General features: G+C 42.6%; 1 protein-coding gene across 1 annotated transcript; it reads right to left on the bottom strand.

Moving 5' to 3' along the window:
• Positions 1 to 1,310: 1,310 nt before the first annotated feature.
• On the bottom strand, positions 1,311 to 2,901 carry LOC123405522 (L10-interacting MYB domain-containing protein-like). The gene is made up of 4 exons (XM_045099178.1): positions 2,467 to 2,901; positions 2,297 to 2,375; positions 1,775 to 1,851; positions 1,311 to 1,676 (listed from the first exon to the last, which is right to left on the bottom strand). Exons 1-4 carry the CDS (start codon positions 2,899 to 2,901, stop codon positions 1,311 to 1,313), a joined length of 957 nt encoding a protein of 318 aa, XP_044955113.1.
• Positions 2,902 to 15,934: the final 13,033 nt, after the last annotated feature.

Here is a 15,934-nt window from a genome sequence, read left to right on the forward strand (position 1 = left end):
GATAACATAAAAATTGATGTGCACCGTATAACAAGATAAACAAAAATCCTTGATAATCATATAAAAAATGGTGTGCAACATAGCATTTGAATGCAGCACTAGCATATATAAGCAAGAATTTTTGTGATAATTCAGCACAAATTACATATCATCCTTGATAACTTAGTACAAACTACTCCGAACTTTTACGATTCATTCGAAAAATAGATAAACAACACTTGTTCCTTGATTGCGCACTTCTCGCCGATGGGCCTACTCATATCCATGTTCTTCAGCTGGCATTTGTGGTTCAAGCAAGGCATAACAAGGGTCATGAACCATGAACTCATCATTAAACTACAAGATACTAAATATATTTGTGCAACTACAGGATAGTACAGGACCCATATATTTGTGGAACTAGAGGATACTGAATATATTTGTGCAACTACAGAATACTACATGACCCATATATTTGCAACTACAGGATACTACAGGATTAATATATTTTTGAACTAATAATACGATGACTTTAATAGCCAGGTTCTAAATACGGACAGTATATATGTGACATTTGCTTTCCTGCATATAAACATCCGCTAGATGGCAAAACTGTGTCTAGTGTACTAATGGTATGATGGCTTCACGAATTAAAGTGTCACTATACAAATGGTATGCAGATAACAAAACATGTGAGGGTGTCTCATTTATACCACCTGGAAGAAATATTCAACACAAAACAAGCAAAAGCTGGCATACACTCTAGTGTTTATGATTCTGAGTACAGTAAAACAAGCATGCATGTAGACTATCACTGCATGCATGCAGATGCAGGTGTTCCATGTTCATGTTGAGAACCTGTCACAATCCTTGACTTGAGTATGTTTAATCCTCATTTCCTATGCATGCAAGACATGTTATTTCAGCAGTAATGATCTTTCATTTATTTGTCCATTTTTTATTTAGTTGTTTATGCAGTAGTGATAGGCATACAAAAAACATAGCAAAATATCCTAGCACTGCAATGTGGCATGTTGGCTCAACAATCACCAGTTTGCACAGATCAGTAATAATCTTATAGACTAATAACAAGACTGGTACAGCTCTGTGCATCAAGGAAATGTGCTACATACAGGCATACAGTGCAGCAAATATGATGAATCCATCATAATCATAAGCACATACAGCATGTACAACTGCTACCCCTTAAAAAAACTAGACATTTTTAATGACTATTTACTGATGCCACAGACAGACCATGTATCTAGTATGCATGCCCCTGACAAATCAAATGTAGATTTCTAGATGCAAGATATTATAGTATACCTGACTCAAGCTAGTCTAGCCAATTGCCTCCTTAACCACATGATGCGACTTGATGGATCGGCGCTGAGGAAAATCTCTCTCTTTTGTTCATTCATGAAAACATCAAAGGCATCTACTTTTTCTTCAGTGGTTAGCTCTTCAATTTCGTTCGCCACAGCGATGCATTTCTTGATTGAAAACTCATCTACATCAGCCTTGGCTCTCTCCCTTGCTGCAGCTTCCTCTCCAGCTTGCTTGGTCTTCATGGCAATATAGCTCTCCATCATCCCTGCAACATCAGCTTTCTTGCGTTTCTTTAGCTCCTTCTCCACTCGCTTCCCAACAGTACCTTGAACCTCCATAGGATCTTTTCCAACCACTTTTTCTGGTTGCTGGGTAGAGATGCATATCTCATCGTCGTCGTCATCATCATCCACTCTCTCTTCAATATCCAAAAATGTGCTCTCTCTCTCTCGAAAGGCTCATCAACATTATCAACTTGAGTAAGAATAGGATGTTGAGAAGGTTCAGATGACGTGAAGTTCAAAGTTCCTTCAGCTGTTTGTCCTACACAAGGAAAATGACATAAGAGATCAATTAAACATAGTTGAGGATAAGCATGCTGATTCTGAATTTCGATTTCTAACATGCTGATTACTCTAACATGCTTCAAAGAAAAAAAAACAGCACTGTACTGACTACTCTAACATGCTGATTCTGAATTTCGATTTCTAAATAGTTGAGGATCCAACAAACAGAACCGGCATAGTATGACAAGAGAGCCATTTATTAATTAACCACACTTTGACAAGCAAATTAAGACTGACTGGGTGCAGCATATCTCCATCTCATGCCCCTACCCCCTACCCAACGAAAACAAGAGGAGGGAGCAAGAACTAGCAACATGGGGGGCACAAGCAAAATTAAGCAAACAACATGAGGTGGGAAATTAAGAAGGAAGGGAAGGAAGGAATGAAGGGGGTACTACTCAGTATAAATAAGTTCAGCTCACCATCATGTAGCTCTCCTAAAGCATCAAACAATGGAAAGGAAGCCCTGTTGGAGCGGAACTTCTTCGCTTTAGGAAATGACTAAAAAGAGAAGAAATTAATTGGTGAATAGCCACACAATAATTTATCACAATGAGGACAGAAGGCATGTACAAGGACAGAATTAACTTACAATGAGAATATTTTCCCACAATGCAGGTTCAGCCACCACCATCTTCCTTGAGTCATCCCATGAGATTCCGCTTTGCATCCTTGCTTCTTTGAGGAAGCGATAGTCCCTTTTGAGCTCCTTTTCCTTATTTTGTATCTGCAGCTTTGTGAATAAAGCATATGGATGCTTCTCATTCATTTCTCTTGTTATCTTGTTCCATGCTTCAGTAGACCATCCATTGTCTCCCCTAAATGATGGGTTGTTATGCTCATGAAACAACTCAACTAGAGTCTTCTCTTGTTCAAAAGTCCATGATGCTCTAGCTTTTGGAGATGCCCCTTTCCTTTTTGAGGTACAACCTTTTGGAGATGTCCCTTTCCTTTTTGTACTACAAGCTTTTGGTGACAACTTCTTGGACGAAGCCACGAACTTCGGAGAAACTCTTCCAAACATCATAGCTGTTGAGCACAATAATGTTAGTAACAATGTTATCTAACTTAGTCATGAAAATATTATGTGCTAACAATTATGGAAAGAAACAAAGAGTTCAGATTACTAACTCTTTCCACATCCTCACTCCTCCCCACATCTTCCTTGCTACTGTTGGCGATAAATGACATAATCTTCCCACATCTTTATTGCAATCGTGTCTCTATCATTATCTCCATGAACTATTTGATTACTCAACGACTCCACATCATTGTGGTATTGATTATCACCTCCCGGGAGATCAACAAAATCCCTCGCTGGTATGTTATTGGGCTGATTGTCTAACCACTCCTCGTCACCTTTATGCATTCTAATGATATTATGAAAAACCACAGCAGCTGCCGGTATCTTGACTTGGTTCTCTATGCGATGAAATGTACCGACTTTGAGGATAGGAAATCGTTTTTTCAAAAACCCCAAAGCCCTCTCTATATAATTCCTTAATATAGCATGACGAAGGTTGAATAATTCCTTGTAGTTCCTTGGTCGACGTTGACCACGCTGGAACTCTTTCACGATATCTAACTCCATGATATGGAGCAAGAAATGATGGTGTATTTGCATAGCCACCATCAACAAGGAAGAATTTTCCTTCAGGAACTTGAAACCCATTATTCAAAGCCGATCTAAGGACTTTCGCATCCGTTGCAGATCCCTTCCAGCCACATGAGATGAAAGTGAAATTTAAATCAAAGTCGCAAGCCAACATCACATTGTGACTTAGTGTGCCCTTTCTATTCCTATATGGAGCAGCTTTGTCTCCTCTTATAGTAATAGGGATATGGGAACCATCGATTGCTCCAATTCAATTCTGCAAGGAAAAGGATGAAGAATGATTTTGTGTTCTTATGAGAAAAATAACTACTTCATAGCTAATACCTAATAAGGTACCTTGAAGTAGGGGAATAAGCATGGATTTGTACTAATCGTCTGATGGGTGTGTTGAACATTGGGAAGTTTTAGAAACCTATAGGTGAGAGCAGGGACTATGTTGAAAAATGCCTTGATATGGCGATGTAATGTCTCGCCGCTGTACTTGAACTAGAGTTGTAGATCTTCAAATGATGCATTGTGTGAAAGCATGTACAAGAAGAACCCAAGTTTTTCCTCTACCTTCACTCTTGTATCACGCATCAGATTCTCTCGTCTAAGATAGTTAGCCAATGACTTGAAGATCTCAGGTTCCGTACGGAATGCTACTCGGCAATCCATCACGTGAGCTTCAAGTATTTCTCGTAGGCGCTCCTTGCCACACAATATCGATGTATGCCGACGCTTTTTGGGTACACTAGGACCCAAGAGGTGCAATGCAGGCAACAAGAAAAGCATAATATCATCATCTTCCTCCTCCCTCATCCTCTTTCCATCCACACTTGTCAAATTCATATTACCACTAAGTAACCATAAAATAAAAAAATGTAACCAACAGGATGTCAATTTTTCATCAATGTAATGCATATCATATATGGCAGCACACACATAAATCAATGACAAAGGTAAAGGTTGGATGCATCAAACCTGAATTTTTGACTAGATTTTTTCGACGTTGTTGCTTATGTCGCTTATCTAGATGATGAACTGGTGTCTTAACTGGTTCCCACGATGGAGGTAATTCGTCCTCTCCCACTTGACCTGCAAAGAAAGCGATCTACAAAAAAAAGAATATTAGATAACATTTATGCCAAAGAAACTGTACTGAAACTGCAAACAGAAACTGGATACTAGAAACTAAAACTGCAAACTGAAACTGCAAGGGTAAAGGTAATTCTTCCATGAAGCCTATGACCCTCTCTGGATGTAATCCACTGAAATAGTTCATGGCAAACCATCAACTATCAAGGTGTTGTGAAAGATTGCATGGTGAGCAGCAAACAACAAATCAATGCTACTGACATCCTGGTAACATAAATGGGATGTCTCGTCTCCCAAAACATAATTTAAAAAATTAGTGTGCCTGCATCCAGAACTTAGATATAGTAGAAAATCAGTGTGGCCGACACTAATTACTAGCAGATATCCAGAACTTAGATATAGTAGAAAATCAATGCTACTGATGTCTCGTCCTCGTAACAGAAAAGAGTGGCCGACACTAATTACTAATCCGAGCAAATCAGTATGCCTGCATCCAGAACTTAGATATACTACAGTAGACAGACTGGCAAAGTTTGAAAATGAAGCAATTAGCTCCTGCTAGTCACAGCTGCCCAGTACACAGAACCAAATTCCTAGACAAGCACATCACATGCCCCTCAACAGGCCACCAGAATGTAATCCTAGATACTTGTATCTTTTAAAACTACATGCCACTGATGTAAGAGGATGCACAAGTGTAAGACCAGGATTATTCATGAAACACTAGATTCAGAGAAACAAGATTGATGCACTAGTTTCAGAGCTATGCCAAAGAGCTGAATATAGCACCACCAGGAGATTTGGTCACATCTATGCCATCTCACTCGGTCTCTCCCTCACCTTTCCCTGTCCCAACAAGATTGTTTGGATCCACCATTCCCTCCCCAACCGCCTCCAAGATTACTCAACACACGAAGCCAAGCCCGGAACTCACAGAAACATCACACAACTCTGTCTCGAACCCTACTGGATGTAGTGATGGCGTCAGATGGGAGGCGGTCGGGGCTGGCGCCGGCGGCGGACGCCGCGTCGTGGTGCTGCGGGCGGTCGGGGCTGGCGCCGGCGGCGGACGCCGCGTCGTGGTGCTGCGGGTGATCGGGGCTAGCGGCGGTGGACCCTGCTGCTTGTGTTGTCGCTCCGCACGGACGAGGGGGGAGAGGGCGGCGGGGTAAAGATGCAGCAGATCGGCAAGAAAAAGGAGAGGACTTACCGGAGAGAAGGAAGCCGTCGTGGTCGTCGGAGGCACCGCGCCGCCGCTCGTTGTCGTTGCCGGAGACAACGCGTTGCCGCCATCAATTTCGCCTCGTCAACCCTATGTTCTGTGCGCTGTCTCGTGTGGATTTAGTTCCATGCCTCCGAGACGATTCCTTTGGACCCCGTGGAATGTACCAGGCAGACATGGTTTGGGCCGGTATTTTCCCCATCGTGGCTCAAACCAAACAACAAAATGAAACCCACGTGGAACAGTTCCCGGCCTGAAACGACCCACGTGGATTGGGCCGAGATCCCAGGCAAACCATGTGGTTTACCTACTAACCAAACGAGGCCTTAGGGAAATTCTTCAAGACACCTTTGGTCAAATTCCTCAACTTGATTTACTTTTGAAATACTTCTCAGAACGCATATGGCCTCTTCAAATTCTTCACACCTATACTCTGTTCACAGGTACAAAATGTGTGCTGACGAATCTCTAGGTTCTCATCAACTTAACTCATCTGGATCATTTCTTGAAACAAAATTGCACACCTCCTCAGAATCATCAAAATCTCAAATTCCTCAAGTGAAGAAAATGGCTGAAGGGAAAAGACCTCAGAAAGGAGGAAAGAAGGCAGAGACCAACACTGTTTTTGAAATCCGTGTTGACATCTATGATGAATATTGCACTCCAGATGAGGAAATTTACGGCAAGGAGACCAAATAAAAGCACAAAACGAGCATACAGAAAATTGAGACGAGATGGGCAAGAGATTGGAAGGAGTACAGATACGTGAATCCAAAGTACATGAAGAAATTCGCATTGAACCCTCCACGCCCAAGACCTCCACTTGTTGAAGGCCAAGTTTCTGATCCCACTAGCATCATTAGTGGTGAAGAATTTCCCGTGAATGTGCAAAACATCAAGCAAAGCTAAATAATTGCAAAAGAGACGGTGAGGAACTTCAACCTCGAGACTGCTGTTGTAGCTACCGCTGCCACCACCTCTCGTCCTGAAGCATGTGGCACTGAAACAGCTCCAAAGCGAGCTCTAGTGAAGAAACCTGTTGTTAGAGCATATATCTCCATATGTGGTTTTGGTAATTGATGACAATTCCTATGGACTAATGGTTGCCTTAAGTTACATTTATAGGATTTGTCCATAGGCACTTCTTGAAGTCCATCTGTTGGGTTCAAGGAGTTTATAGGATGACCAAGATGGTATTCAAGGAATTATCCAAAGAATGGTCATAGAGACACAAGGTTGATCAAGATCTCAGACAAAGAGTAAATCAAGATGATCAACACACAAAGCGTACAAGATGTACCGAGAGGGATCAAGTGATCCCATGGTATGGTAAGCATTGTCCATTACGTGTTTGTGTACTAACCCATGGTCTTCGTGAGAGTTCTATGTGGGGGTTAGGTGTGTTTCCATGGGCTTGCGTCAAAGGGAAGATCTCATACAACCCATGAAGTATGACGTCAAGTTGTGGTCGTCATCAAGATTGCGGTGTGCAAGTTCAAGTGGATCAGCACGAAGATATCATGCTTGAAGCTTGCCGTCCATTGTGGTGGCAATGGACTTGTGAAGATATGCTGAAGAGTGGATCACCCATAGTGAGTATGGGGGAGCAATAAACTAGTCTTCATCAAGCCAACGCAATCAAGAAAGGTGGTCCATCTTGAGGGAGCCAAGATCATCATCTTCTAGCTCAAGAGGACGAGGTGCAAGGTATAGTTTTGCCCTTTATAGGTTTTCTGTTTAGGATAGATTGATGTACTATCAAGGGGGGCTCTCAAGTGAGTAGCTTGATCGTATCGTTCATTGAGAGCTCAAACCATTTGCATCCTTGCATCATACTTCTTGGTTCTTGTTGGTGTTTCTCTTTGTGAGTTTTAGAGCTTATGGTCATCTTCATGACAAGCTAGAGTTCATCAAAAATGGAGTCCATATGCATCTACTATGATGTTTTCGATGTTGGAGTTTTTGTCGGTTCTTCATTCATAGAGAACTCACATCTCTATATCAGTTTGGATAGCTCTTGTCATCCTGAATCCAACAAGCTTGGGTTTGCTCGATTCGGAGCTCGTATGCGAAAGTTATGGTTGTTTCAGTGGCGAGTGGTAGTACCGCTGGACCTAGCGGTAGTACCGCTAGAGTTGGCGGTAGTACCGCTGGCCCTAGCGGTAGTACTGCTAGAGTTGGCGGTAGTACCGCTGTCCTAGCGGTAGTACCGCCCCTGGCCAGCGGTAGTACCGTCATCTTTGCGGTTGTACTGCGTCGGACATTTTTTCGAAGACTTTCTTGGCGGTGGTTGGCCCGGTGGTATCTTTGCGCTACCATGGGCTCAGCGGTAGTACCGCTGCAGCCAGCGGTAGTACCACCGGAGGGTCAGTGGTAGTACCGCTGGAGCCAGCAGTAGTACCGCTGGGCTCGGGCTGTAAGTGGGGGTAACGGTCTGATTCCTTCCCCCACTATATAAAGGGGGTCTTCTTCCCCCTTGGTCTTATCCATCCGTTGAGCTCTTGTTCTACCTCCATTGTTGACATTCTTAGAGCTTGCTAACTCTCAATCCCTCCAATGATTATTGCTTGTTCTTGAGGGAAAAGAGAGAGGAGATCTAGATCCACATCTCCACCAATCACTTTCTCCTCTATGTGAGGGGAACCCCTTGGATCTAGATCTTGGAGTTCTTTGTGAGCTCCTTGTTCTTCCTCTCATATTTCTCCATTGCTTTCGTTGTTGTGGAGGGATTTGAGTGTGAGGGACTTGACCACTTTGTGTGTTCTTGCCATTGCATTAGTTGCACCGGTTTGAGTTCTCCACGGTGATACGTGGAAGTGAGAAGTTGAGAAGCTTACTACCTTTGGTACTTAGTACCCTAGATATTGTTCTTCGTGGATGCTTTGGCATCGTAGAAGCTTAGTGGTGTCTCGGAGCTCAATCATTGTGGTGTGAAGCTCCGGGCAAGCGTTGGGGTCTCCAAGTAGGTTGTGGAGATTGCCCCGAGCAATTTGTACGGGTACCGGTAACCGCCCCAAGGGTTGCCACGTGTACAGGTTCGGTGACCGCCCCCAAGGTTTGCCATTTGTACGGGTTCGGTGACCGCCCTCAAGGGTCCGTTAGTGGAATCACGACATCTTGCATTGTGCGAGGGCGTGAGGAGATTACGATGGCCTTAGTGGCATCTTGGGGAGCATTGTGCCTCCACACCGCTCCAACGGAGATTAGCATCCTCAAGGGTGTGAACTTCGGGATACATCATCGTCTCCCCGTGCCTCGGTTATCTCTTACCCGAACCCTTTACTTATGCACTTTACTTTGTGATAGACATATTGTTTATTGTAATATATCTTGCTATCACTTAGTTGTTTATCTTGCTTAGCATAAGTTGTTGGTGCACATAGGTGAGCCTAGTTGTTTGTAGGTTTTGTGCTTGACATATTAAACGTTAGTTTTATTCCGCATTTGTTCAAGCCTAAACCTTAATTATTTAAAGCGCCTATTCACCCCCCCCCCCTCTAGGCGACATCCACGTCCTTTCATCTGTTGTGAATACAAAATCTTCAAGTTCAAAATCGTCAACCACCTCCAATTGTGGCTGCAACTTCCTCAGCAACTGCCGCAAAGTCCTCAACACCAGTGCAACTTGACACAAGTCAACGAACAGTGGGAACTGCAATTCCCTCAGGACCGTCTGCATCTGGATCTGCACTCACTTCTTCAAGTGCAACCATGAAGAAAAATATGACTATTGGACGAGGCTAAAGACCAAGTCCTAACAAGTTGGTATTCAACATTCCCTCGGGATCTGAGGATGATGAAGCTGATGATGGCGAACTTGCTCAAATCATGAGAAGAAAAAAATAAAGGGTTGCTCAGGCCAAAGGCACAAACATTCGTCTGATGTTGGACCCCAGGATGGTGCTAGACTTCATTGACGTCTGCTCAAAATCCTCAAACTTCGATCGATGATTTGAATCTTCCACCTGGGCTAAGCCATGTGTTGATGACATTTATTGCCAAATAAAAATGGAAGGTTGAGAAGGCCAAGAGGGTCATAAAGAAACAGACTCGGAAGGAAAGATTTCTGTAGAACAACCTTCTCTGTTTATCACCTGAACAACTCATTTCCACGCACACTGAGATCAAAAACCTCAGTGAAGAATACAGTCGCTATCATGCTGACAAGAAAGGTGCCAAGGTTAGATTCATCAACTTGGCAACCAAGGCCATCTCAGATCACAACACTAGGGTTGCAACTCCATGGCAACCACAAATTACTCACACGAGCTCCTCTGCTCAGCCTAGTGAAAAAATTGTAAAGGTTGCTAAAGAAATTGCAGCGCTTGAAGAAACCGCTGGGGCAACCTCCAATGTTGCACCTAAAGAACCTGACAGGCGAGCTAAAGAACATGTTGTGCGTGAAGAAAATGCTCCTACAAGAACGACTGCATCAGTCATCCCTGAAGAATATTCTTCAACTGCAAAATCTTCAAGGTGAAGAAATTGACTCTTCCTTGTGCATCAGAAGCGAAGAAGACTAAAGTTGCTGAAAAAGAAGCCGCTAAGAAGCGGAAAGCATCAACAAGCACAGAAACATCTAAAGCCAAACACTTGAGGACTTTGACAAGTTCCTCAAGTAAACCGGTTGTGCCGCTCCCATTAGTATGATACCTTCTTACGAGATGGTGCCATTTGCTGAAGAATATGTCATCCTTGAAGTGGATGAAGAAAATCGATCTGCTGCGTCCACAGAGTCAACCAATGAAGAAATTGAAGTGGATGAGAACACTTCAATCCCTCAAGCATCATCTCCCACGCCTCAGTTTTCTACTGAATAGACATGCGTTGAAGAAATTGAAGAAGATGTGGATATTGCATGCACCACACCAGTGATCAATGATGAATATTGGAAAACGGCTAACCCAATTCACCACTATCCACACCACTTCATCAAATTCATCAGTCCCCTACTGTCACTTAGGAAATTCATACTCGGTGTGATGACCATCATACTCCGATGCAATCAATTCCTAAAGAAGTACCAACTGCATCAACTTAAGAAACTGTTGACCAAACTGCTATTGAAGATTTGGTTTCTCCTGTTCCTAAGTCCACTGCTAGTGAGACTGTCATTGATGAATCTGCTCTGCATATTCCTCAGACTGAAGAACCAGTGACTAAAGACGCTGCATCTCAATTTCCTCCACGTGAGGCTACTACTGATGAGCCCCTTGTTCAAAATCCTCAGTCAGTAGTTGTGGTGGCTCAAATTCCTCAAGGTGAAGATGAGCCAAGAAAACTTGTTGGTACATACAAGCCAAATATTCAACCCAAGCCACTTCAGCCATACAGAGGTACAAATGGACCCAAATTCCTCAAGGAGAACTTTTATGATGAACATCATTTCTTCATGGATGCAAATCCATATGAATCTCTGAGGATAAGGCGCAAGGGTTCTGGACTTCCACTCGAGTGAACTTCTATGGTGTTGTGATCTTTAGGAAAAACAAACTCTTCCAGCACCGTCAAATTCCTCATGCACACATGGAATTTATTCCTTTCTTCACTCCAGTCCTCGGTGTTCTTCATGATGCTGGCATCTTGCCGTTCTGGATGGATATCTGTGACTGGAATAAAGAGCTAATTCTTCAATTCTATGCAATCTTGCATCTCTCTAGTGAAGCACATGATATTAACACATGGGTACTTGACTAGATGACCGAAGATACACACTACACTACTCCTTTAACGGAATTGCCATGTGTGGTCCTAGCTGGTATTCCCTTAGAAGGAGACCGATGCATCTATGAGGAACCTAAACTACCAAATCATATGATGCAAGTGCTGATGAAGCCTTCAGCACCAGGAAAACCTCCAAGAACCACATTCCTCATCAAGGACCTGCTTTATGTGCCAAGAATAGTCTATCGCATCTTGACCAAAACCCTCAGTCCTATCAAGGGTCATAATTCTAAAGAAGAAGATGTGGTGGGAATCATGAAGAATTTGTTGTTCAACATCATTCATGGCATTCCCATAAATCTTCATGATTTCTTCATGAGGACTTTGGCCAACATTGCTTTGTCACCTTTTGAACTGAAGCCTTATGCGTTGTGGATCATGAAATTCATCAGGACCAGATCCTCAATTCCTTACAAGGCTGATTTCCAGAATCACTTCAGTTTCCTACCCCCGCTCAAAGTCATCAAGAAAACCTTCGACCAAATTGAAGGTAAAGGAAAAACTATCATTGATGAAGGATCTCGTCCCCTTGATGGACAATTTGCCAAGCGACATCTTACTCCACCAATGATGACACTACGTCACAAGATTCTGTTGCAAAAGCCTCAACTCAAGCTCCTCGTGAAACTGCCCCATGCATGATGACTCATTGTGAACTTCTACTAAGTCTTCATCAGAAGGTTGGTCGCAAACACAAGTGGGTAAAGCGTAAGTTCGGTGCAATTCTTCATGACGTAATTGTGACGCATAATGTTGTGCCGAAGAATCACTGTTATCTTCATGAAATCTTCGATCGCACATGGGCCATTGTGTGTGACCTCAAGACTCCTCAAGAACTTAAGGAGATGGAATTTTAGCAGGACTTTGATTGGTTGTTTCCGCCCAAGAAGAAATTCAAGAAGGCTGAAGTTCCTCTGCTGGTGACTAGTTCATTTTCTTCATCGTGCTCGAAGGATGAAGCTGAGGATCTTGATGACACTGTTGTCGGTCCATTATCAACAAACGACCCCGACAACGCTCGCACTCCTCCACCACCAACATGATGAAATTTTTCATAGGCGTTAGTCCTCAGTTTCGTCCCTTTTCATCACTTGATGACAAAGGGGGAGAAATTTGAGTTAGTCTTCAAGCGGGTCTACCTATATGGGATATATTTTTGTTAAGTTGCAACTCTCGTTCTTCTTAAGTGTTTGGCTCTATGAGTTGTAAACTTATGTGTGGTGGTGGTCTCACACTTTTGAACCATTTTCTTCGCATGCTTATTCCTCACATTGATTAATGCACGCATGCTAAATTTCGTCACACACCACTTTCCATCATGCATTTCAAGTTCCTCATGATATGTGTTAAATGTGTGTATGGATTACAAGATATAGGGGGGATCTCCATGGTACAAACCTACAATGTGCATTTGCAGTCCAAAGAAAATTCTCCAAATATACACATCTTCATGGGGGGTTTCTCTATATCTTGTAATCAAATTCCTCAAACTCTATACTTACACTTCACATAATTATCCCCGTTGAAAACTTAACCTATTTGTCATCAATCACCAAAAAGGGGGAGATTGTAAGTGCATCTAGTGCCCGTTAGTGATTTTGGTGTATTGAAGATTTATAGGTTAAGGGAATAATATGTTTGTGAGTGTATACCGGCTCTATAAGTCGCTGAGGAGTTTGTGATAATGTGAGAATGTCGACCCCAAAAATGAATGTCTTCAACTGAAGACTTTGATACTTTCCTGAAGATTTTGAAAGTGAGGAAATTGGTGTGTCCTTGAAGATATTGAAGCGGGGATTTTGAAGCGTGAAGACTTTTGTTTTCATAGTTTCATTTCCTTTATTTTGAGTCATAGGAACACGTACTTTTCAAGGGGTTCAAGGTAATACTAAGGAAAAGTTTCCAAGTGATGCTCATCTCAAAGCCTACACATACCCAATCCTTCAAGTGAAGCCTTTGGAAATCTTTTAGAGTTTAATCAATTTCTTCAGTGACAGAGACAAGATCTTCTCGTCTGTGAGGAAATTGCTCTAAGCGTGAAGTTCGGATTTTGCTAGTGCGAATTGCCTACGAGTGAGGAACATGAGAGATATGAGGACTTCCATAGCTTGAAAGTTCCGACCGTTGTTGCGCCAAGCACCATCTGTCCCCAAACCTTATCCACATAACGGTCATATCATTGGGGCATTTATGTCATATCATGTTGGGATTGCTCCCAGGCTATAAATTGTTGCCCCTACAACCACTAGCTGGTTGGCTGCTCCGAGAGAGAACTTGACACTTCACATTTGAGAGCACCCCATCCTATGAGGACTTTGAGAGTAAATCATCTGTGAGGAAAACTAAAACACCCAAACCAAAACCCAAAACAAAAAGTGATTGAGCAACCACTGAAGAGATTGTTCCTGTGTGGAACCCATGCTTGTTACCTTTGAAGACTGTGCATCTTCCATACGGTTAGGTGTAAATGGTCTAGAGAATCCAACACTAAATTGTGGATTGCCAAGTGACCTAGTTTGTGAGGGTTTGGAAGTCTGCCCTGAAGACTTACCACGAGTGTTGGGCGAGGACTGTGTGACCTTAGCTCAAGGAGAATACGGTAAGGACTGTGTGTCCTGGGACTGTGTGTCCTTTGCTTTAAATACCAAGCCACTCCAAACCAGACGTACAAGTGTCGCAGTAGTTGGAACTGGGTCATCAAATTACTGTATTCACCGAGTACCTGGTTCTATTTCCTCAACCCTGTATTTCCTCATTTACGTGTTGATGAAATTGACCGTTACTATTTGAAGAATTAGACTCAATACTTTAGCAATTTCCTCATCTCAAATTCTTCATCCAACTTGTTCTTCACATGCTTATCCTGTTCATGCTACTCACACTCTGTGTTTGTTTTATTCCATCATGATGACCATGATTCTGCCATGTTACACTTACTCCTGAGTGCTTATTCCGCTGCACGTAGTTCGTTTCTTACCAATTTCCTCAAAGGTAATTTCCTCAGCAACGAATTCATAAAAATCGTCTATTAACCCCCCCCCCCTCTCTAGTCGATATAACGCACTTTTACATTGTTGTTTGTTGCATCAAAGCGGACACCACTATTTTGGTTAGTGTTCTTTTTATCTTGGGCGATCGTGTAAAATGTATTACCATTTATGGCGTACCCTTGGAAAGTCAATAAGTGGAAGATGGTGGCTTGGCCAACAAGTACAACTCGTCTCCAGGAATGGTGTTATTCATGAGATGTGTTTGCAACCAACTGCCGAAAGTTCTCATGTGTGTACGTTTAATCCATGATTCAGACTGCTCCAGGTTCTTGGAGCGTACAATATCCATGTGTTCCTTGATATAGGGAGCCACCAAGGTGGAATTTCGTAGAACTGTGTAGTGTGCTTGAGTGAAAGGATGCTCGTCCATACTTATTACTATTTTCTTTCCTAGCATGCCTTTTCCACTTAGTCTCCCCTCATGTCATGATTGAGAAACACCAATCGGCTTAAGGCCAGGAATAAAGCCAACACAAAACTCAATAACCCTCTCTGTTCCATAGCCCTTAGAGACGCTTCCTTCTGGCCTAGCACGGTTATGAACATACTTCTTTAAGACTCCCATGAACCTATCAAAGGGGAACATATTGTGTAGAAATACATGACCCAAAATGGTAATCTCTTCGACTAGGTGAACTAGGACGTGGGTCATAATACTGAAGAAGGATGGTGGGAACACTAACTCGAAACTGAAAAGACATTGGACCAAATCATTCTATAACCTTGGCAGGATTACTGGATCGATTACCTTTTGAGAAATTGCAGAATGCACATAGCTTCATAATGGGTACTCGAACATTTTCTCGTAGAATCCCCCTCAATACAACCGGAAGTAATTGCGTCATAATCACGTGGCCGTCATGAGACTTTAGATTTTGGATTTTTTTTCTCTGCCATATTTACTATTCCCTTTATATTCTACGAGACCTTCATACTGCTCACGCATTCAAAAAATATTCCCTTCTCTTCTTTGGTAAGAGCGTAGCTAGCAGGACCTTGATACTGCTTTGGATTCATGTCGTCTTTTTCGTTCATATGTTGCTGGTCCTGCCATGCTTCCGGTGTATCTTTTGTCTTCCCATACAATCCCAAGAATCCTAGCAGGTTGATGCAAAGATTCTTCATCACGTGCATTACGTCGACTGCAGAGCGGATCTCTAGGACTTTCCAATAGAGTAGCTCCCAAAAGATAGATTTCTTCTTCCACATGGGTGCATGTCCATTAGCGTCATTCGAAACAGATTGTCCGACAGGACCCTTTCCAAAGATTAATTTTAAATGCTTGATCATATCAAATATATCATCACCAGTACGATGGCTGGGCTTCTTCCCGTGAATCCTCCTGACCTTTGAAATGCTTGCCTTTCTTTCT

The sequence above is a fragment of the Hordeum vulgare genome, chromosome 6H, assembly GCF_904849725.1.
Source record: "Hordeum vulgare subsp. vulgare chromosome 6H, MorexV3_pseudomolecules_assembly, whole genome shotgun sequence".
NCBI classification, from domain to species: Eukaryota; Viridiplantae; Streptophyta; class Magnoliopsida; order Poales; family Poaceae; genus Hordeum; species Hordeum vulgare.

What these genes read in the sequence shown, in the direction of transcription:
- LOC123405522 (XM_045099178.1), bottom strand. Translation starts at nt 2,901, where the DNA reads ATGATGTTTGGAAGAGTTTCTCCGAAGTTCGTGGCTTCGTCCAAGAAG. An exon ending in TTTAGGAGAGCTACATGATG is followed by an intron (nt 1,852 to 2,296) that starts GTGAGCTGAACT and finishes TTCCTTGTGTAG; the next exon opens with GACAAACAGCTGAAGGAACT. An exon ending in TTCTTACTCAAGTTGATAAT is followed by an intron (nt 1,677 to 1,774) that starts GTTGATGAGCCT and finishes ATCTCTACCCAG; the next exon opens with CAACCAGAAAAAGTGGTTGG.